This window comes from Anolis carolinensis, chromosome 1 (assembly GCF_035594765.1).
Source record: "Anolis carolinensis isolate JA03-04 chromosome 1, rAnoCar3.1.pri, whole genome shotgun sequence".
Lineage (NCBI taxonomy): Eukaryota > Metazoa > Chordata > Lepidosauria > Squamata > Dactyloidae > Anolis > Anolis carolinensis.
The window spans coordinates 300093939-300118373 of NC_085841.1; the positions used below are offsets into that span (position 1 = coordinate 300093939).

At 41.3% G+C, this 24435-nt stretch overlaps 1 protein-coding gene across 1 annotated transcript in view; it reads left to right on the forward strand.

The window, feature by feature from the left end:
* Positions 1–24435, forward strand: part of cd82 (CD82 molecule) — an 88680-nt gene that overhangs the window by 40069 nt on the left and 24176 nt on the right. Inside the window, exon 2 of the mRNA XM_003214626.4 lies at positions 1276–1356. Within this exon, the coding sequence (XP_003214674.2) occupies positions 1294–1356 (63 nt within the window). The 5' untranslated portion in view covers positions 1276–1293. The remainder of the gene's footprint in view (positions 1–1275; positions 1357–24435) is intronic.

The window sequence follows — 24435 nt, forward strand, 5'->3', positions numbered from 1 at the left end:
CAGGCATGTAGTGGGGGTGGGGGGTGGGCTTGAGGGGCTTCACCCCCCCCCCCCGAAATTCTCAGGGTGGTCCACAATAAGGCTTTACATTTATTATTCAAACTGTTATGTTTATTCATATCAAGATTTGATCACCATGCTCACTATATCCCATATGCAAGGGGGTATTGGGATAACGATACAAAAGGTTTGCTAGGGTAGATCCTCTCTCACTTAGACTCAGCCCCCCCCCCCCCCCCCCCGAATCAAAATCCTGGCTACGTGCCTGGATAAGGTGTTCCACTTTCTCCATCGCATTGTTTTCTTAGGGTGGGGGGCCTTTGCTGCAGTTACAGCTTTGTTCACTGAGACCTTTGCCTGTGGGTGAAGTTTAGGCAAGAAAGAGTGCTTGAAAGACAATGTCATTTACAAGTGAAGGCTCAAAGGGAGAGTTTGTTCGTGAAGAGGAAGAACAGATTATAGAGCTAGGAGATTACTAAATCTATGTCTATATTTTTGTTTGCTTTTCCCCTAGTGAAGGATCCAAGTTGGCTTGCAAACTTAATTGAAAGAGAATACAGCTCAAATAAATCATAATAATAGCATTGAAAACAATTATATTTTATACAAAAAGAGTGCTGAGAAAATATCCATTTAAAAGTATTTAAAACAAAACAGATGAGAAAAAACTCCATTACAAATGCTCCTGCAATGACCACTTAATGGCCAGAAATCTGTCTAAATAAATAGTAAAAGTTGACTGACAACAGAAGAGGAGCAAAGAGAACACTGACATGGTTTGTTATGGGGCGTGAGAATTTACAGCCTGGAAGCAGATAATTAAGAAGGTGGGGTGATGCTGGTGGGACCTAGAGAAAGCCTTCCCTCGGTGATCTCAAACCTTAGGGGGGGGGGTCAAATGCGGAGAAGTCATCTGGACCAAAGCCATATGAGGCTTTATAAGTCACGATCAACATTTTGAATTATATCCAAAAATGGTCGTAGCCAATGAGGCTATTGAAACAAGGGAATTTCCAAACTCTGGGCTCTGCTGGCATTGAACTTTGCTCCTGGAGTTGATGCCTGTGTGCTGCACTAGATGAGTGGGAATGCTAGTTGAATTGATAGTAAATATCAGAACAAAACAATAAACTTTCTTAACGAGACAAGACTAAATCTGTCCCACTTCCTCCCCTGAGAAAGGAGGAGCAACCCTTAGCAAAGAGCTGCTTTCACCATTCAAGTCATTCCTGTGCAGCGGATGATTACTTAAATTGTTGTTTGTTTTCTTTCCAGATTTTGTGAAAAGAGAAGATGGGGTCCGGCTGTCTGAAGGTCACAAAGTACTTCCTTTTCCTCTTCAACCTCCTTTTTTTTGTAAGTATTCAGATAAGGAATTTTGGGTTGTGTGTTTCTAAGTTAAGTATTGGTAGAAAAGACTGAAGTCTATTAGCAGGGGTTGATTGTGGTCATCAGGAGATTGTAACAAACACTCTGAAACTGAGCTTGCCCTCCAACGTTCTAACTTTCTCACAGGCCTCATTACTGTAGGCCAGTGATTCTCAACCTGTGGGTCCCCAGGTGTTTTGGCCTGCAACTCCTAGAAATCCCAGCCAGTTTACCAGCAGTTAGGATTTCTGGGAGTTGAAGGCCAAAACATCTGGGGACCCATAAGTTGAGAACCACTGCTATAGGCGAATATCACAAGGCTGTTGCAGATGTGATGCTTTATGAATAAAAATGAAGAAAGAATCTTAGCAATAGATACTAGTTCAAGGATGTTGGGGATTAGAAATACACTCATTAGTGTGGGCACATCCTTCTTTCTCTAAAGGTATTGTTTAACCCAAACCTGTCTTCCCGAAGCCCCACGTAAACGTCTACTTAAGGTATATGTTTTTTGCTCGAGACATCTGCTCAGTCTTGTTTTGACACCTTTAAAATGTACGCGACTTGTTTCTGGTCAGAAGATAATGTATGATCAAGAAGCTGTCAGTTTCTCCACTGAGCTAGCCAAGTACAAGATGATTACATTTCTGTGCAGTTTCTTGGCTTTCTTCAAAAAATCTTGTGCATCATTAATTAAACTGCTTACTTAATTATTCAGTGCATTTTTAGATAGCTGTGACAGAAACTGACTCAACCTGTTACATGCTTGCAAATCACAGGAAAGAAAGAAAGAAAGAAAGAAAGAAAGAAAGAAAGAAAGAAAGAAAGAAAGAAAGAAAGAAAGAAAGAAAGAAAGAAAGAGGCTGGCTGCACAGAGCATATTGAATGGTGGGGGGATTTTTAAATGTTTAAAGTATTGTGTGCTCTCTTTTTGGGAAGATATAAATGAATTCACTGCCCAGCCAATTTTAATCCAGTGCTTTGCTTCAGCAGAGATTTGCTAATTTATGGGTACAATCAGCCACAACATGTATGGTTACAATCAGGGCACAGCTGAATGGATTTTTCTGAGTCAACAGCGCAATTTTCAGACTGCTATAAAATGGTGCCAATATGAGCAGCAAGTCTGCATTTAGGGGGGAAATAGACTTGAATACCAAATGATCCCAAAGTCCATTTGCATAAAAGTTGTTTCGGTCACTTTCCTCTTGCATATTCAATGCCATGTTAGAATTTCTAAGTTTATTATAATGGTAGAAGCCCATAGAAAAGAAGTTGAAGTATAAGACAAGTTCAGACATTTTCTGTAAATGGGAGGAGCAGGGGGATTGGACATGCCACCCCCTTCCTATTTTGTTGCTTTCAGTATGTAGAACCTCCATGGATAGAAGATTATTTCTACTGCAGATGGTCATCTTGCACACATAGACAGTGATGAAAGTGGGGATGGGATATTGGTGGATTTAGTACACTTGTGCACTTCTTGTGCACGGTGAATACATGTTTTTAACAAGTTAACAGGGCTCATTCCCATTCCCATGGCAGGGGGTTGGACTAGATGGCCCATGTGGTCTCTTCCAACTCTGTTATTCTATGTTTCTTTTCCATTCTAAGTGTCATTTGCACTTGGGGTGCATAATTGCCAGAAACACTTCATATTCAGCTGTAAGTTTACTAGGAAATTAAAACCTCAGGTAGTCTTTGATTAATACCAAACATCTTCTTTGTTTGGCTTTGCTCATTACACTCAGACTCATCTTAATACTAGTGAGATAATCATCGGTGGTTCAACTAGGGCTAGATGTTGGTGCTAACATAATAAAATGTTATGTGATTTTTAGTGCTAGCTGCTTTGAGTCTCCTTTGAGAGAGAAGAAGCAGGAAGAAGCGGGTGATCTTGGACAAGTGACATCCTCAGAGCAATCATAGAGTTGGAAGAGACCACTAGGGCCATCCAGTCCAACCTCCTGCCATACAGGAATGCACCCTCAAAGCATTCCCAACAGATGGCCATCAGCTTCTGTTTAAAAAATCACTGTGGAATCATAGAAACCCAGAAGGCAAAAGCAAATCCCCTTTGAACAAATCTTGCCATGACAACCCCTGTTGGGTTTGCCTTAGGGTTGCCATACTGGAAGATAACAATCCCTTTTTACAACAAAATTGTGTCTAATCCCATCCTTAGCAGAAGATGCAAATGCTTTTTATTCCTCTGATCATGACATTGTTGATTTTAATGAGTTTAAAATGAAAAACCATATGTATACATGGATTTTTTAAAAAAAGAAATCAGAGTTGAACAAGTTTGGGTTTTGACGATGGGACTTCCTGTCATGACTTTTCACATAGGAAGGAGAATGGTGTGTCCTTTCAAGTATTGTTCAACAATATTGATATATATTTCCTTTATGTATAGAAATGCCCAATAATCTCAATTAAAAGGTGAAGAAAACACTCATTATTTTAAGAAAATTGTAAGCGGTGTATAACAGAATATGATGACATTTAAGAAAAAACCATTATATTGTCTTGCTGTCCATTAATCAGAAATCACAAACCTATTCTCTATATAACATACTTAACTTCTCCACAAATATTTAAAAGTTCCAGATCCTCCCCAGCAAGTATGTGTAACTCCAGTAGCTTTTTTGTCATAATTTATTATATCTTCTCAACACACCTTTCAAAGATTGTTTTTAGACTTAGCTTTTTTCTTATAAGATTTCTTTCAGGTGCTAACATAATAAAATGTTAGTTTGTAATTTCCATAGAACTCAAGCAATTTAACAAAGTGTAAGCAATTAAAAAGTCTCTTCACCCCAATTGAAATGTGTTTCCTTCATAGGTCCCCAATTGCAAAATTCCTCCAATGAAGGGGTGGGAATTGTGCAGTCTTCCCAAAATAGTTTGACTGCAAATCCTCACCGCTGGATATGATGGCTAGGCTGCTGAAACTTATAGCTTAACATCAGCTGGCAGACTGCTATCACTTCTACTCATGTGTGATATACAGATCTAGTGAATACAGAGCCACTGCATGTTTTCCTCCTCTCTAAAAATGTTGAATGAAAGATTACTCTTTCAATTTCATTTGTGCTTTTCTACAGAAGACTGCATATATTTTACAAGACAGTTGTCCATTTAATTATGGTTTGGTCGGTGTTTTCAAAATCCTTTCATCTTCTTGTACTCTTATAAACCATATTCTTGATTGTATAGCTTGCCCTGGGGGATGGGAGAGCTTTGTTCTTGTAACCCAATTCTTCCCGTATTAGAAAATAAGTATTTTTCATGAAACATGCCACAATATCTACTTAAATCCAACCAGAAACATCATTAATAGTTCTAGTTAGTATAGTATATTTCCTGACTGTAATACATTTCATCACAGATGAAATGAGAGATATCCCTAGGGCTACTATGTCTTTGTACTTTCTCCACATTTTGAAAATACTTAATTTATTTTTTCTTTGAATGTACAAATATCCTTTCATCTTTCCTCTATGAGACCTGTTCTTTCAAGAGGATAGCTTGGATCAGCATAATGCTATTAATGCAACTGATTGCTGATCTTGTCTGTTGCATTATACCTGTTGGTTATAGACTATTGCAATATGTTTCTGGTCCAGTAATTCAGCCATTTATTTTTTTAAAAAACAAACCAACTGTTTAAGTTTTTTTAGCAGATTATTCATGACTATATCCAGGAAATAAAATGGCTAAGAAGACTTTACTAATCATTTTGACTGGTCTGCATATTACATGAGCTGTCAATTCTGGGATTCTTCGCATGATAGGATTTTTGTATAAAATCTGGAGCCCTGTGAGTAAGAACTTCATTTCAATAATTGAGATAGTTTCTAGCAATGCAAAGCTACATTATTGCTACTATACAAGCTATCTATTCTGTATTGTAAGGGGAAGAGTAGAATCTGTGTGTTCCGAATATAAACTTTCTGGTCTTTGTAATATTTTAGACTTAGATAACAGCAAAAACAATGTGGAAGAAGATGATGTGAGTATGTGTTCTTTGCAGTGGGTTCCTGCAATGTCAGTTGTAGAAAAATCTATCTGGAAGTAGGGTACTAGTAGTAATAAACTCTCATACAGAATGTCTTGGCCCGCCTCCCCCAGACTAATCAGAGCCCAATAATTCATTTGCTTTCAGCATGCCTGAAATGTCAACATACTTGTCAACTGAACATGTAGCAAAAGGCATTAAAATGCTATTTTGAGAGAGAAAATATTCAAATATCTATTTTAAATTTCTTAAAATGTTTTAACCCAACCTATATAAATAGATCTCAGAATGAGATACAGTCAGTAAAAAATCCATCTGAAGATAACAGTAATATACAATGAAGTATAAAATCAGCAATGCTACATTGGAATCTAATTATGATCACTAAGAGCCAACAGCTTAAAGATATACTTAGGTCTTAAAGCAGTAATTTCCAAAGGAGCCTCCGGTGGCCTAGGGGATAAAAGCCTTGTGACTTGAAGGTTGGGTTGCTGACCTGAAGGCTGCCAGGTTTGAATCCCACCCGGGGAGAGCGGATGAGCTCCCTCTATCAGCTCCAGCTCCATGCGGGGACATGAGAGAAGCCTCCCACAAGGATAGTAAAACATCAAAACATCCGGGCGTCCCCTGGGCAATGTCCTTGCAGACGGCCAATTCTCTCACTCCAGAAGCAACTCCGGTTGCTCCTGACACGAAAAAAAAATCCAAAGTGGGTGCTACCACCCCCCAGTGGGTGCTGGAGCAATCCAGGGGGGCTGTGATGGCACCTATTAGGACACGGGGCGGGGCCTCTTACCAATGTCGGAGACAGGGCTGAGCACCTGAGGCGCCTGTTAGGACACACGGGGCGGAGCTAGAGGAGTGGGTGTGGCTTCTTCCCAAGAGCCCAAGACAGGGCTGAGAATCTATACCTCTCCTGAGGCGCTTGTTGGGACACAGAGGGCGGAGCTAGGGAAGGGGCCCTTTTAGGACTAAAGGGCAGGGATAGGGGCAGGGGCGGGGGCCTCTTCCCAAGAGCGCGAGACAGTGCTCAGCTTCTGTATACTTCCCCTGAGGCATTTGTTAGAACATGGGGGCAGGGTATAGAGTTTCAGCCCCGTCAGGCACTTGGAAAGAGGCCCCACCCCCTCTGCTAGCCCCGCCCCCTGTGTCCTGGCAGGTTCCGCAGGACATGGATAGAAGCTCAGTCCTGCCTCGGAGCTCGTAACTCCACTCATCCCAGTCCTGGCCTCCCATTTTTGGCCCCGCCCACCTCCCCTTCCCAGCCCTGCATCTTGGACTGGGGAGAGTCTCAGCCCCACCCTCTTGAGCAGGAGCCACACCCACCCCTCTAAACCCTGCCCCCCTTCCAGGGGGCACTGAGTAATATTTTTTCTGGAAAGGGAGCGGCAGGCCAAATAAGTTTGGGAACCACTGTCTTAAAGTGATGCTGATATAAGGCCAGTGTGAGCAACAGCTGGTCTGTAGGTGGCCGGGGGGGGGGGGGGCGGATTCCATAACCAGATATTTAAATAATGCAATTCATATAGCAATTTTGAAAACGTGGTCTAAAAGACATTGCAGGTGAATGTACAGTAGAGTCTCGATTATCTGAGATAAAGGGGTGGGCCCAATCTTGGATAACCGAAATGCTCGGATTGCTGGGAGGCCCTATTATCCCTCTCTGCAATCCGGTTAAGGGAAGTGCCCATGAGCGCTGCTGCCTAGCAATGCTCACGGGCGCTTCTCATGGGGCGAGGGCTCGCCGAGAGACGTCTTCCCGGATCTCCCTCTGCCAGGCCCTTGCTGGAGGAAAGAGTTTCCTCCATCAAAGGCCTAGCCAAGGAAAACCCGCAGCACGCTCCTCATCTCTCAGAAGGACAGGCCCTTGCTGGAGGAAACGTTGGAGGGCCTGGCCGAGGGAGATCCGGGGAGACGTCCCTCGCCGAACTCTCGCCCCTTGGGAAGCTTCCCAAGGGGCAAGGGCGAGGCCCAGGGAAGCACCCCATGAGCCCTGCTGCAGCGATCGCAGGGCGCTTCTCTAGGCCGATCTGTCACCGATTGCAAGGTGCTTCCGGGGAGCTTCCTCCTCCCTCTCCCTCTCTTCTCTCGAGCTCCGTTCGCTCGAGAGGAGACAGGGAGGGGCGTCCCCGGCAGCGCCTCCAATAATACGGAGGCTCAGTTAACCGGGGCTCGGTTAACCGAGACTCTGCTGTAGAAACAAGCCATAGCAGATTTAAGAGCAGACACATGTAAAGTGACAGAGACCAGAAGCAGATTGGTTGTCCATCCCTTCCTGGAAGCCCTATTAAGACAAGTTCACTGAATGAATTGACAGCTGCAGTATACTCTGTATTCTGGAAAGTCTGTAGTACTCAGGCCTCCAGTACTTTTGTGTCTTCCATGATGTGGTGGATGCAACATTTAGAACAGTGTTTCCAGAATCTGACATTTAAAGAACTCCAAAAAGATCTGGTTTGATAGCAGACCTCACAGTGTTGGGTAGTTTATTCAAAGATGCTGAAGTGTATTGGCTTCTTTCTTGCACTCCATTCATTTTTCTGTTCTTAATTCTATTTGTATTTTTAAAATCCATTGCCTTTGCTCTTTATGGTGCTTATTGAGTTACCACTCCATTTCTGAGTGGCTTTATTACATGTCTGAGTAGTTTAAATTATAGTACTGGAGATGATGTGAGAACAGCACTGTTCCATCAGTCCCAATCTGAGCAAGGTGCAGCATGGTGAGGGCAGGGACAGCTAGATATCTGGAAGCTATTCCCTCTTCTATCACTCTCCCCATTTGGCAAAATTTAAACTCTCCCATCTAAATTCTAAACTGTCCTTCCAACCCTGCAGTCAGAGTTGCTACTTACAAGTACCAGGTTGGTCTATTGCTTCTGGTACCAGTACCAATGAAATGAACAGCAACAACTTTCTTTTGCAAAACGGAGTGTTCTGTTTTCCAGACTCCTGCAAATCATAAACTAAAATGAGAGTCTTGTGGATACATGGTTTGCTTCTCCCTCTGCCCCTTTCGTTTTGAGTGCCATGTCAGCTCTGCATCTAGGAAAGCTTGCCCAGATGGTGCATCTGGGATACATCTGGAATTGATTTTCAAGTTGCTTTCGTCATTGCTCCCCCCCCCCTTTGCTGTATGCTTTGTTGTTTCCATCTCCTGAGCAATCAGCATTCCAGTTAAGGCTGCCAGAGACCAAAGGTCGTGTATGGTTTTAGCATACAAAGGAAGACTCTCCATTAAAGAGCCCCTGTTACAAGAGTGCTTAAACTTCCAGATCTGAAATGCAGAGCTCATTGAAAATCTCCTGCTCAGACTTAGGGAGGCAAACCTGGTTAGCATAATCAGTTTTCATATGTTGTATAGAGTGTTAAATGCTACCGATTGTTACATAGCACTGCTGCTTTCCATGAGCTCTCTTTTGTCCCTTTATGATTGATGTCAGAGGAGGAGGTGTGGCTGTCTATAAACATCTCTGTAATTAATGCCCCCTTCTTAGGTGGTTTTACCCCTTTAATAATAATAATAATAATAATAATAATAATAATAATAATAATAATAACAACTTTATTTTTATACCCCGCCCCATCTCCCCGAAGGGACTTGGGGCGGCTTACATGGGCCCTTGCCCAACACAACAATATAACAACAGCAACAAGACAATAAAACAAATATCCCAACAATAAAACATCAGCATCAATAAAACAGTCATAAAAATCAACATACAGAATAAAATGTTAAAAACAGGAGACTAATACACAGATCTGGGCCAAAGTGCATAATATTTCAAAATGGGGAGAGGTAGTTTCACAGCTAAAATAGTCAATAAAGTGCAATATAATAATGGCAAAGCATCATCAATGGAGCTATTGTTGAATGGGCAGATAAATCAAACCTACAACAATTAATCATCATTTTCCCACTGGCTTTTGCACAAAGTGAAGTAAGTAATCTAGACAGTTGTATCGCTAGAGGTGTGTAAACTGCACTGGGTGACACTCTCAGAGAAAGTAACACTAGAATAACTTGTTTTTAAAATTGTGCAGTATTTCAGCAGATTTTTTTAATATAAAGTATCCGTATAGTTAGGTATAGCTTTAATGTTTTTCTTGTGAACCCAACTTACATGTACAGTATCAATATACATACAAGGCTAAAACTTTGTACCAATTTGTATTTTGAATCTTCTAATGAGCTCTGGTCATATTTATCATTATTACCCAGCAACAATGACACTTCAAATCACCTGGGTTCGCCTGCATATTCTACACACATGTACTCTTGTTTTTTGCTGCTAGATTTATGTCAGCATTGACTTTGTCAAATTGTCTGGTATTTTAGCTCCAACATTGTGGTCTGGTATGGGAAGAGATCCATGGGGGTGGGGAGGAATGAGCAAAGATGTAAATCCTCTGTGATTGACAGTAGAGATAGGATGGGACAGTGAAATTGTTTCTTTCCAGAGCATTTTTCAAAGGACAAGAGTGGACAATTCAGTTCTCACTTGCATTGTTGTATTTACATGATTCTGCATCATGTTCTCCAGCAGGAAGTAGAAGAACATGTGGCCTAACAGATAATACTGGGCTGCAACACCCATTGTCTTTTACTGGCTAGGCTGGCCAAGGTTCATGGAAGTTGCAATCCAACAGTATCTGGAGTGCCAAACATTCCTTCACATATACACACCTCATTCCACAATCTCCTTGACATTATCAATGACTTGGACTATGGAATAGAAGGCATGCTTATCAAATTTGCAAGTGACACCAAATTGGGGGAGATAGTTAATACCCCAGAGGATAGGATTAGAATCCAAAATGACCTTAACAAATTAGAGAGCTGGACTAAAACTAACAAAACCTCACAACCTCTGAGGATGCCTGCCATAGATGTGGGCGATACTTCTAGAACATGGCCATACAGCCTGGAAAACATACAACAACCCTAACAAAATAAACTTCACCAGGTAGATATGTACACAAATACACTTAGGGAGAAACAATCAAATTCACAAATATAGGATAGGTGACACCTGGCTTGAAAACAGTCCATGTGAAAAGGATCTAGGCATCTTGATAGACCATAAGCTGCACATGAATAAACAAAGTGATGTGGCAGCTAAACAAACCAATATGATTCTGGGCTGCATTTAGACATCTACAATGTCTACTCACGGGAAGTCACAATCCAACTCTATTTTGCTTTGGTCAGACCTGATCCAGAATACTGTGTCCAATTCTTGACACCACAATTCAAGAAGAATATTGACAAGCTGGAAAGTATCCAGAAGATGGTAACCAAAATGGTAAAAGGTTTAGAAATCATGTCTTATGAGGAGTGGCTTAGAGAGCTGGGAATATTTAGCCTGGAGAACAGAAGATTAAGAGGTGACATGACAGCCATGCTCACATATTGGGTGTCATATGGAGAAGCAAGTAAGCTTGCTTTCGGCTGTTCTGATGACTAGGGCATGGAGCAATGGTTTCGAACTACAGAAAAGAGATTCCACCTAAATATAGGAAGAATTTCCTGATGGTAAGAGCTGTTCCACACTGGAATACACTGTTTCAAAGTATATGGAATCTCCATCTTTAGAGGTTTCAAACATGGGCTGGATGTTGGGAGGTCTTTGATTGTATATTCCTGCATGGCAGGGGGTTGGGTTGGATTGGATGAGTCCTGTGGTACCTTCCTATTTTATTATTCTATTGTTCCAGTTAGAAGACTGAAAAATACCAAATTGAAATTGTATATATAACATACATTGTATGGCTAAAAATACCCCAGAAGTGTCTCATGAGTGTCAACTCTACCAGAGAGTCCCTCAAACCAGGCAGGGAGTTCTTGGCAGGGGGTTGGACTGGATGGCCCGTGCGGTCTATGATTCCAGGATAGTGAGGCCCGAAGAAAGCAAGTCTCAATTTGGGTGGAGGCTCAAATATTTGAAAGGATGTCATACAGCAGGCATGTAGTCGGGGAAGGGGGTCTTGAGGGGCTTCAGCCCCCCCCCCCCCCCAAATTCTCAGGGTGGTCCGCGAGAAGGCCGTACATTTATTATTTAAACTGTTACGTTTATTCATATCATGATCTGATCACTATGCTCAATATATCCCATATGAATGGGGTATTGGGATAATGATACAAAAAGTTTGCTAGGGTAGATCCTCTCTCACTCAGACTCAGCCCCCTCCCCCTCTGAGTCAAAATCCCACCCCCACCCCCCGAATCACAATCCCAGCCCCCCCTCGAATCAAAATCCCCCCCCCCCCGAATCAAAATCCTGGCTACGGGCCTGTCATACAGAGAAGTGAGCAAGCTTGCTTTCTGTTGCTCTAGTGACTAAGACAAGGAACAATCTATTCAAACTGCAAGAAAAGAGATTTCACCTAACTATAGAAAACTTCTTTATGGTAAGAGATGTCTGGTAGTGGAATATGCTGTCTCAGAGTGTGATGGAGTCTCCTTCTCAGGAGCTTTTTACACAGAGGCTGTTTGTTGAGGGTGCCTTAATTGTGTATTCCTGTGGGGAGTTGGACTGGATGACCCTTAGAGTCTCTTCCAATTCTAGGATTCTGTGATTCTATAATCAATACACACAGCAAAACCATTGCTGCACAAATTACGAACTGGCCTGGGTTTGAGGCTTCAGGTGAGTTGATCTGGCTCAGTCAAGAGTGCAGTCCAGCAGTCTCTATAGCAACTTTTTTTCACAGATGACAAAAGGTGAGAGGCACTTAATGAAATTTAATACCAGAAAGGTGGGGGAAGAAGCTCAGCATCTACAATGGCTTGCAGAAAATCTTTGCCCTGTAGTAACCCCTGCGTATCCTCTCCTTGCCACCCTGCTTCAGTCAAGTGGATATATGTTTTCACTGTTAGATGGATTGCCGGTTTTCCACATCACCCCCACCCCTGCACTTTCTCCAAGTATGTTCTTGGAGCCCTGATGGAATGGCTTTGAGCTGACAGGAGGCGGACCGAAGCTGCTTGGCTGAATGAATCCAGTTCTGAGCAGCAAAGTATTTTCCCACATTTTGTGCAGAAAGAATTGGAAGATCTCTTGAGGGCTGGCCAAAGAAGGAAGCAAATGGTGGGGAAAGGGGGCAGCTTGGGGGAGGGATAGGCTGTGGGAATAGCACCCATAATAACAGTTCATATAAACTGTCCTATTCTCTTTGATGTGCAGCTCTTAAGTATGAAAATTAGGCATGTAAACTCGCTGAGTTCAACAGGTATGCTCCCCATCTAAATATTTTTAGAGCAGAAATCTTGATGATTATTATCACAAGATGCTCAAGGAAGAATCTAGGTATGTGAAGAAGCCTTTGTCAGTATTGATACAAACAGTGTCTTTGTTTCCTAAATGCTGCTTAGTGGTTGTGGCAAGCTGCTTCATATAAACTGTTCACTAAGTAAATGTTATTATTGTTTTTGAGTGACTATAATTCATAAATCTCCTCTTAAAATTTGCCAAAAATGCTTTCTGCTGTGATACTGAGATATCTCCCACCAAAAAGGTGGGTGGGGGGACAGGACTGTTGTTCAGTGTTACTGATGCTACATTTGTTAAGACAAAATATGACATTCCAGGAAAGGAAAATTAATCAATGAGCCATCATTTATTTATTTATTTCATGTCAAAAGCATTGCATTATAAATATGTTTAAAAGTGATAAAATAAAGGAATCACAAACAGCTAAACAGTTTTGGACCAAAAGCGGGCAACAGCAATCGCATTGTCCGTAGCTTTAAACAACTCCTCCTCCGTGCATGAGGCAGGGCATTGTGGGCAAGCATACATATGAGGAGTTGTTTGTTCAGCTCCACAGTCACACAAGTTGGGAGATTCCTCCAGGTAGTGCCATCTTACCAGGTTGTCTTTTGATGTGCCCACTCCGCAGAGTTGTCCCTGGACCAACTTCCAAGTTGCCCATTCTTGGTTTGCCCCTGGAGGAAGACCCTCATGGGGGGGCCATCCAGTTGGGATTACCTGGTTTAGCTGCCCAGAGGAACACCCTTGCTGTTGCTGGAGGAACATCAAGAGGAGTGGTGGTTCTCATGAAGCCCTTCCTTGATTTGAGTCTGGTGGGAGGAGGGTGATAGTCATGCAGTGGGTGGCTTTTACAATGTTTGAACTTATTTCTCTCACAGTTAGCAGCAACTTCCCGTCGCACGTCAGGAAAACCTGTAGGGGAAAGGTTCGCAAGGCTAAAGCGCAAAATGAGCTCAGGCTTGCCAGGGACATAAAAAACAACAAAAAAAGTTTTTTTGCTTATGTTGGTAGAAAAAGGAAGAAAAAGGAGGTGATAGGGCCACTGCAAGGAGAAGATGGGGTGATGGCGACAGGGGATAGGGAAAAGGCAGAACTGCTTAATGCCTTCTTTGCCTCGGTCTTCTCACAAAAAGAAAGCCATCTTCAAACTCAGCAACATGGAATGGACGAAGGATTGGGGGAAATCCAACCCCAAATAGGGAAACAAGTTGTCCAGGAACACCTGGCCACTCTAAACGAATTCAAGTCCCCAGGGCAAGATCAGCTACATCCAAGAGTATTGAAGGAACTAGCGGAAGTTATTTCAGAACCACTGGCAATCATCTTCGAGAGTTCTTGGAGAACAGGAGAAGTCCCAGCAGATTGGAGGAGGGCGAATGTGGTCCCTATCTTCAAGAAGGGAAAAAAGAATGACCCAAACAATTACCGTCCGGTCAGCCTCACATCAATACCAGGCAAGATTCTGGAAAAGATCATTAAGGAAGTGGTCTGCAAACACTTAGAAACAAATGTGGTCATTGCTAATAGTCAACACGGATTTACCAAAAATAAGTCATGCCAGACTAATCTGATCTCTTTTTTTGATAAGAGTTACGAGTTGGGTCGATACAGGGAATGCTGTGGATGTAGCGTACCTGGATTTCAGTAAGGCCTGCGACAAAGTCCTCCACGACCTTCTGGCAAACAAACTAGTTAAATGTGGGCTAGACAAAACTACGGTTAGGTGGATCTGTAATTGGCTAAGCGAACGAACCCAAAGGGTGCTCACCAATGCGTCGTCTTCATCATGGAAAGAAGTGACAAGTGGAGTGCCGCAGGGTTCCGTCCTGGGCCTCGTTCTGTTCAACATCTTTATTAACGACTTAGACGAAGGGTTAGAAGGTACGATCATCAAGTTTGCAGATGACACCAAACTGGGAGGGATAGCTAACACTCCAGAAGACAGGAGCAGAATTCAAAATAATCTTGACAGACTAGAGAGATGGGCTGAAACTAACAAAATGAAGTTCAACAGGGACAAATGCAAGATACTTCACTTTGGCAGAAAAAAATGGAAATCAAAGATACAGAATGGGGGACGCCTGGCTTGACAGCAGTGTGTGCGAAAAAGACCTTGGAGTCCTTGTGGACAACAAGTTAAACATGAGCCTACAATGTGATGCGGCAGCTAAAAAAGCCAATGGGATTTTGGCCTGCATCAATAGGGGAATAGCGTCTAGATCCAGGGAAGTCATGCTCCCCCTCTATTCTGCCTTGGTCAGACCACACCTGGAATACTGTGTCCAATTCTGGGCACCACAGTTGAAGGGAGATGTTGACAAGCTGGAAAGCGTCCAGAGGAGGGCGACTAAAATGATTAAGGGTCTGGAGAACAAGCCCTATGAGGAGAGGCTTAAAGAGCTGGGCATGTTTAGCCTGCAAAAGAGGAGAGGAGACATGATAGCCATGTACAAATATGTGAGGGGAAGTCATAGGCAGGAGGGAGCAAGCTTATTTTCTGCTGCCCTGCAGACTAGGACACGGAAAAATGTCTTCAAACTACAGGAAAGGAGATTCCACCTGAACATCAGGAAGAACTTCCTCACTGTGAGGGCTGTTTGGCAGTGGAACTCTCTCCCCTAGACTGTGGTGGAGGCTCCTTCTTTGGAAGCTTTTAAGCAGAGGCTGGATGGCCATCTGTCGGGGGTGCTTTGAATGCGATTTCCTGCTTCTTAGCGGGGGGTTGGACTAGATGGCCCATGAGGTCTCTTCCAACTCTACTATTCTATGATTCTATGATTCTATAGGAGGGGCAATGCCAGCTAGCATATAGAGTTTATCAACAGGTGTAGGTTTAAGGCATCCTGTGATTATTCTACATGTTTCGTTTAGTGCTATGTCCACCTGCTTCGCATGGGCAGACTTGTGCCAAACAGGACAGGCGTATTCTGCAGTTGAGAAAGACAAGGCCAGGGCTGATGTTCTTATTACTTGTGGGTCTGCACCCCATGCACTGCCAATCAGTTTCCGCAGGATGTTATTGCGTGCAGCTACTTTGTGCTTGGTGTTCATGCAGTGTTTCCTATATGTTAGTGTTCGGTCTAAGGTGACACCAAGATATTTAGGATGGAAACAGTATTCGAGCTCTTGGCCTTCCCAAATAACTTTCAGTTTCCTGTTGGCTTCATGGTTACGTAGGTGGAAAGCACACACTTGTGTCTTGGCAGGGTTAGGCTTCAGGTGGTTCTCTTTTTAGTAGCTGGAGAGATCTTTCAAGGCATTAGTGAGCTGGTTTTCAACTGTTTCAAAATCTTTTGCTTGTGTTGTAAGGCCAAGGTCATCAGCACTCACTCTTTGTGAGTGGTGGTTGTGACTGATCGTTTGTGAAGATGTTAAACAAGGTCAGTGCAAGAACGCTTCCTTGGGGTAAACCATTCTTTTGCTTCCTTCATCTGCTTTTCCTGCCCTAAAACTCCACATAGAAGCTGCAGTTTTCCAGGAGGGTCTGGACAGTTTTTGTAAAGTCAAAGTCCGGGGTAATATGGTAGACTTTATGCAGCATTTTTCTATGTTGCACTTTGTCATAGGCTGCCATAAGGTCCACAAAATCTGTTCCTGTAATGCAGCCTTTCTCATAGCCTTCCTCAATATGCTCAGTCAGATGAAGAATTTGACCTGTACAGTTTTTCCCTGGTCTGAAACCTGCTTGTTCTGCAATAAGCTTAGGTTCGATGACAGTCCTAATCGATTTAATAGCATCCTCTCATATACTTTATATAGATGACATAAGAGAGAGATTGGTCGGTAGTTCCTGGCATTGGAGGCATCTTTACCAGTTTTTATAATGGCAATGATCTTATTTTTCCTCCATACTCTGGGAATCTGTTTGTGTGCCAAGCATTAATTGTAGAATTTCAAAAGCCAGTTTTCAGCTTTAGGCCCCAAGTGTTTGATTTGTTCCATCATTAAGTCATCTAGGCCAGGTGCTTTACCAGTTTTACATCGCTTGATGGCTTCTCTGAGTTCTTTTAGGTTTAGAGGAGATGACAACTGGTGGGTTTCAAGTTCTGGCACTTTGTTGATTTTAATTTTCACTCTGCTGCAGTTGGTTTTCCCATTCTGAATTAGCTGGTGAGCTATCTGGTCTGGTGTTATGTTTGCATGACCATAGTTGACCAGAGGGTCACTATCCAACGTCTCAGCAATTGCCATGCTTTTCAGCTACTCTTGGACATGTCAAGGTTCTCAAGCAGCTCTATCCAGCTCTCTTTTTTTAGCATTAGCTATGGCTGTAGATAGTTTTTGGCCTGCTGCTATAGTCATATCACTGTATGGATTCTCTTGAAATAGTCTGAGATATTCCTGTAGCTGATTTAGCGATTCTTCATTTAGGCCTGGTAGGTAGCTTGTGCGATTGAGAGCCTCGAGGATCTTTTCACAGCTTCTACAAACAGGTCATAATTTTCTATAGAAGGTTCTATATCAGAAATAGCTGCTTCAAAGGTTTATTGAAGTTATATCTTCTGCGGAATGGGTCACTTTTTTAGAAATGAGCCATCATTTCTAATCTTCAATAATAATAATAATAATAATAATAATAATAATAATAATAATAATAATAATAATAATAATAATGGTACATGGGTACTTTAACTTCTAGATTAAAGGATTCAAGTTGGCCTGCTTTTAATTCTCAAATTTTATTAATATTTTAAATACAGTGGGTTGCTGTATTTAAATATGGCCATACAGCCCGAAAGACTCACAGCAACTCAGTGATTCTGGCCATGAAAGCCTTCGACAATACATTTTAAATACAATACCAAAAATTATCTGCACAATAAACTAATAAAATTAAATACACCTAACCACCACCATTTAAAACAAGTCCTCTTCCCTTAACAAAGTGACATCTTTGCTTTCTGATAGCCCAATGTGCACTAACTTCAGACGATATGTATAAGATTTATATGAAACATAAATTAATTTTTTGTTTATACTTGGGTCCCATCTCCAAAATATCATTTTATAATCTGATATGCACATATAGTTATTCAAAACTCCAAACCCAAAGGACTTCTATTCCCAAGGAGTTGGTATGAGGAAAATTCAACCTGTGCTATAACAAGAACAAATAATAGCCACTAAAATTGGCTGTTTTTATCATTGTTAATTCCAGTACTGACTTTGCAAAAACCACACCTTGTTTTCAGGTTCCTATACACAGATGAACTGAAGATAACACTTTTCAGGTTTTTCTGGTTTTTTGCACTTCTGAGTGTGCAGCATCCACTTTGAGCTAGTGTAAAGAAACTGTATTTCTACTGACATCGTAAATAATCCTGACACTATTGACCAAGGCTCTGACAGAATGACATTCTGTGACATAACAAAAGATCTGTATATCACGTAATCTGATGATTTTTTTAAAAAAATCCTTGATCTCTTCCTGCAAAATGATTTACATAATGTACAGATAATTCTTTTAAAAAGGTATCCTATAATGCCATTTGGTATTTTTTACTACCTAGAATTGTCAAAATTACTCAGTATGCACTCCCCTGCAGTGTTATTCTTTAGTAGTAAGATCAGCTTCTGTAAATTTTGCTGAAGTCATTGCCCCTCTTGCAGGGCTGCAAAATAATATGCAGGAGTCCTAATACCGAGAAACTATTTTCAGGGACAGAACATGGATACTCCTGGTCCCTGCCCCATAGTGGCTGGTGGTTCCCATATCAGCAGTCCAGTTAATCTGTTCCAATTATTTAAAAACAAGGTCAGAATTTTGAATGGCATCTTTAAAGTTTAGATTGCAACCTGGACCAGATTTCACCACCCTGTTGACAGGAAGGGCACTAGGCAGCACTTGCCCTTTCTTTTAAACAGGTTCTGGCATGGTGCACCATATAAAAAGTGTCCCAGATGTCATACTTTATTCATTATAGATTTGAAACATATCCATGTTTAGGTTTGTGCTGAACTGTACTCTGTCACTTGGAAAGAGAAAAAGGCTCCCTGGAAACAGCTTCAATGGATTCATTGGCACCAGTTTAGCTGCCATGGCTCCATCTTACAGAATCCTTGGGCTTGTAGTTTGGTGAATCACCAGCATTCTTAGTGAGGTAAGACTAAAGACCTTGCAAAATTACAAATTCCAGGATTCCATAGAGTCCATAGAGGAGCTTGTCACTTCAAGTAGTGTCACTTGAAGTGCCTTCTATAACTGCAATATGGAAGTACCCTGCGTTGATTTTCCCAGTAAATGAGAAACTAATGGTCTTTGAGATGCCTTTTCTCCCTATGTCCTCCACCTGTGTCAAGCCAATGTGCTATTCTACCTGCAAAGCACAGGCATTCAGAGTTTCAGAGGTTTTATCATACAAGATGGTGTACTCTGCACTGTAGTGTGATGCCTGCCTTTCTCTTTGTTTCTTTCTTTTATTCCCTCAAAAAGCTGTGTTGCAGATTCTGGAGCTTTTCCTAGTTGTAATCCTGTGTGTCATTAAAGGTACACTTCCTGTAGTTCTTTTGGACAATGACAAAATTCAAACTATTGTTCCATTCTTCCTCCCAGTTTGTTTATCCTTCCTATTTTTCCTCTCTCCTAGATGCTGTTTTGTATTATATTTGTTCCATTACACACATTCAGCATATTATGTTTTATTATTGGTTTAACAGATGGTATAATGGCTGATATTCTCCCTTCTAGCAACTCTCTTAGAACGTTTATTTAAAATTATAAAGTGGTACATGGACGCAGCTGCATGGAACACCCATTGCCTTACAGTAGGGGAAAGGAGCATGGGTTAACTCCTGCTGGTGTACCTTTTTTGGTGAATTTCTCTCAAAAGAATTCTTGCCAAGGAGGAAGTTCTCTCACCCAGCTCCAGTTAAAATCTTACCTTTTGCTGGAGCTTTGCCAACAATTTCTTTGCTTGTTGGACAAGTCACTATTTCATCTGCTTATAATGTTCATACTGTAGGTGCCAGTCCTTATGTAGCCAAAACAATACACACAAAGGTCTTAATTTGGATAATTGTTCCTTAATGTGTTCTTTGTATTACTGCCATCATTTATTATCAGGAGATTTGGGTTATCACAACTGGTTTCTGTATGGCCAGGTGCAACAGAACTCTTTGTGATATCAGCACATTGAAACAATGCATTCACCTCTTTAGGAAGCAGACTTTATAGATTGTTTTGTATATCTAAGAAATGGTAAGTTAGTGTGGGCAAACAGCTGAGCAGAAATTTGTATCTACAACAGATGGTTATCACATTCAATGTGTTAACTGTGTCTGCTAATTTTGTTAATGGTCAGTGCTAATAACTGCCATTTTCTATATCTGACTTCGCTGCTGACCTCAGTGTTAACAGGCTGCTTCAGCAGTATATGTAGCCCCCAGATGGCGTAGTGGACTAAGTGACTTGAAGGTTGGGTTGCTGACCTGAAAGCTGCCAGGTTCGAATCCCACCTGGGGAGAGTGCGGTTGAGCTCCCTCTATCAGCTCCAGCTCCATGCGGGGACATGAGAGAAGCCTCCCACAAGGATGGTAAAAACATCAAAAACATCCGGGCGTCCCCTGGGCAACGTCCTTGCAGACGGCCAATTCTCTCACTCCAGAAGCAACTCAAGTTGCTCCTGACACGAAAAAAAAAGCAGTATATGTGTACCTTTCTACATTATACAATATGCATTTAAGAAGGTGGAATTAGTACATAAAATTCATGCTGTTTTGCTGGAACAGACAAATATGATTATACAAAACTGATACAAGAAGAAAACACAAGTTGTGTATGAAAATGCTTGGAACCAGAAATGTTTGGGATTTTGGATTTTTTGTTTTGTTTTTCCTAATATTTGCATATACATAATGTGACATTTTGGAAATGGAACCTAAGTCCAAACACAAAATTAATTTATGTTTCATATACATTTTATGCACATAGCCTAAAAATAATTTTAGATAACATTTGTACTATTTTGTACATAAAATAAATGTGTGTACTCTGAGCCTTCAGAAAGCAAAGGTGTCACTATCACAGCCAGTTTCAGATTTTGGAACATTTTTGGATTATGGATAATCAACCTGTGTTATCACTCACAGAGGTTCCACCAGATTTGGAATGTTGATTGACTTAGAGATGAATGGTTTTGTAACAACTTGTTACAAGCCTGGATAATGGAGTATAGATTCTAGAGCCAGGAACCCAGATCCACAATAATGCAATGTTTGCCTTTTACCACCAAATGAAGACTTCTCTGGTGGGATGATATGGCAAAAAGGCTTTAAACAGGTTTGCTTGGCAACAAACAGCCTGCCAGGAATGCAACTCAACTGGAGTTCTGGATTTTGTCAGCAACAGCCAGCTTACCTAATGGCCTGGGGTCATTGCTCAAATGTCAATAGTGGCAAGGTCGTGCTTTCCTTGAGTTCAGATTTCCAGATGAGTGACTTAGCTTAGTTGTACCTTGGCATTCAATAGATTTGTAAATAGGATCATCTCTTCTTTGCAGATAGGAGGAATGGAGAACACTACAGGTTCATTCCAAATTTCAACTTGGTTGGATATCTGAAACATCATAGATTAATTTGGAATCCACTTTGAGGCTTGTTTTCTTTTGGCCTCACTATCCTGGTTTGAGGGACTCTCTGGTAGAGTTACCACTCTTAAGACACGTCTGGTTCTGTTTAGCCATACAATATGTGTTATAAATACAAATTCCATTTGACATTTTTTGTTATTCTGCTCCAAACTGGGTGTGAGGAGAGGTGAAATTGGGAGAAAAGAGCCTGTAGCACAGAGCTCCTGATTGGTTATATTCTTACCATCTTTTTAATCTTATAATAGAATAATAGAATTGGAAGAGATCACAGGGACCATCCAATCCAACCTAACTCCCTGCCATGCAGAAATACATCAAAGCCCTCCCAACATCCAATTCATGTTTAAAACCTCTCGAGATGGAGATTCCACTCACTTTGAGGCAGTGTATTCCAGTGTTGAACAACTGTTACCATTGAAAAATTATTTCTATATTTAGGTGGAATCAGCTCTTATCATTGGGAAATTCTTCCTATATTTAGAAGAAATCTCTTTTTCTGTAATTTGAATCAATTGTCGCATGTCCTAGTCACTAGAGCAGTGGAAAGCAAGCTTGCTCACTTCTCTGCATGTCATCCTTTCAAATATTTAAGCCTGTCTGTCATTCCGCCTCTTAACCTTCTCTTCTCCAGGCTAAACATTCCCAGCTACCTAAGCCACTCCTTGTAGGGCCTGATTTCCAGACCCTTTACCATTTTAGTTACCTTCCTCTGGACACCTTCCACCTTATCAATATTCTTCTTGAATTGTGGTGCTCAGAACTAGACATACTATTCCAAGGCATATCTGCCCAGAGAGAATAAACTGATACCATTACTTCCTTCAGTATAGACCAGTGGTTCTCAACCAGGGGTCCCCATATGTTTTTGGCCTTCAACTCCCAGAAATCCTAACAGCTGGTAAACTGGCTGGGATTTCTGGGAGTTGTAGGCCAAAAAACATCTGGAGGGCCCAGGTTGAGAACCACTGGTCTAGACATTATGTTCCTGATGATTCAGCCTAGAATTGCATTGGCTTTTTAAACTGCTGTATCACACTGTTGACTCATGTTCAGCTTATGATCTTTTAAGACTTCTAGATCCATTTCACATATACTGTTTTCAAGCAAGATATCACCCTTCCTATATTTGAGAATTTGATTGTTGCTGCCTAAATGTAATACTTTGTGTTTATAATAGTAAAGTTCTAATTGTAAAAAAATCTCCCTTTTAGGACAATTGAATTGAGCTTTGACCTGGATGTCTAGAGGTTTGTCCAGGCCTATTCCTCTTGTCCCAGAAATGTTTTGTGATTAGCTAGAGCAAAGCTGGATTATGGCGCTCCCATAATTGCCCCATTCTCATCTATGCAGTCTCCTGATGATGGTTGAAGGCCGCCAGCTGGCATCCTTCTGCAGAACGCTGTTGGACTGCAGAGTGTTTGCAGTCTGCTTGCCAAGTGCTGGCTCTGTGCCTTAAGTTTTGCTGCCATATGAATGTTGTATGACTTGTAGCTTCATCTGATTCTATTTGCAGGTTTTACACCCACTCCCCACTTTAGCCTTTATATTGATCACAGAATCCTGTTTCTTTATTTAAAATGTTGATCATATTTGAAGACTCTGATGGTAGCCTTTGTTGATGGGAATTGCAGTTCAACAGCATGTGGCGGGCCATGTGTTCCTCTATATCCCTGTCTTATGCTTTCTGCTGCAAATATGGTATTTTTTTCCTTTTCTGTAAAAGCAGTGGGCTGAGATACATGGATATAGTTCTGTCTGAGACAGTAAGCTTCCCTCTCTTGGATGTAATACTGTCCATGAAAGCTTGGAAAATTGAATGTTCCTCTGCAGAATGATAGGCGTCGAAGTGAAAGCTATTGAGAACATTAATCCTTAATGTCTAGTTTTCTTCTGTTGTGTTTAAGGGAGGGTATTTTATATTTTTGATTGGAAGAAATTTCAGTTGTGTTTCCTCTTACATTTAGTTTGAACTGATAAAACTCATGGGTGTCAACAATTAATTAAAATGATTCTTAGACTTCTGAATCATTTTTAGTTAGAATTCTCAACTTTGCATTTTCAAAAGTTGGCATGTAACAACCCAATCTTTGCAAATTCACTTTAAGTCCCACTGAGTTCAGTGTCTTTTTCACAGCATGCTCATAACCTCCCATCCCCCTCATGCACACACACACAATGGACTATGGTGACAAAGCCAAACACACACACACACACACAGATATATAATGTTTGCAACTTAACTGGAACACCTGAACTGGATTGCATTCCATTCTGGTTGCCCCAGCTGATATAAAACAGTGATAAAGTATTGTGGGAGTGATTGTCCAGAACATCTGGAAGGCAAAGAGTCCCCACAGCTGAACTAAGCTAATGAATTCCTGCAAGACCTTATACTAATGGTTCTCAACCTCCAGATGTTTTGGAATTCAATTCCCAGAAGCCCAAGCCATCAGAATTCATGGGCATGGATTCAGGTTCTTACCCTGTTTCCCCGAAAATAAGGCATCCCCTGAAAATAAGACTTAGTAGAGGTTTTGCTGAATTGTTAAATATAAGGCCTCTCCCAAAAGTAAGACCTAGCAAAGTTTTTGTTTGGAAACATGCCCGCCAAACAGAACACCGGAGCATGCAGAATCGGTGAATGTACGTACCATAGATTGTTGTACATAGAAATAATGGTAGTAACAAGAAATTCTTGATAAGATTCACAGTTTGTTTGGTTATGCTGGGTTGTTATGACAACTACTGTACAGTATAAAATAAATGTTCATTTTTTTTGTTCTTCTTTATGGAAAAATAAGACATCCCCTGAAAATAAGACCTAGCACATCTTTGGTAGCAAAAATCAATATAAGACACGACTTTATTTTTAGGGAAACACGGTAGAAGAAAACTAGTTTGATTCGCAGCAGCAGAAAATGAAGCCCTTGCTGAATATTCATGATATATCTCTAATATTGTTGCAAATTGTCAGGGGAACTTATTCACAAAATAAAACTGACTGGAATGAGAAGTGTTGTTGCATGCCTTTAAGTCATTTCTGGTTTGTGATTACCCAATCACTGAATTTCCTTGGCAAGATTTGTTCAGAGAGGCATTTGCTTTTTACTGAGACTGAGAAAATGTGACTTGCCGAAGGTCACCTAGTGGGTTTCCATGGCTGAATGGAGATTCAAATTTTAATC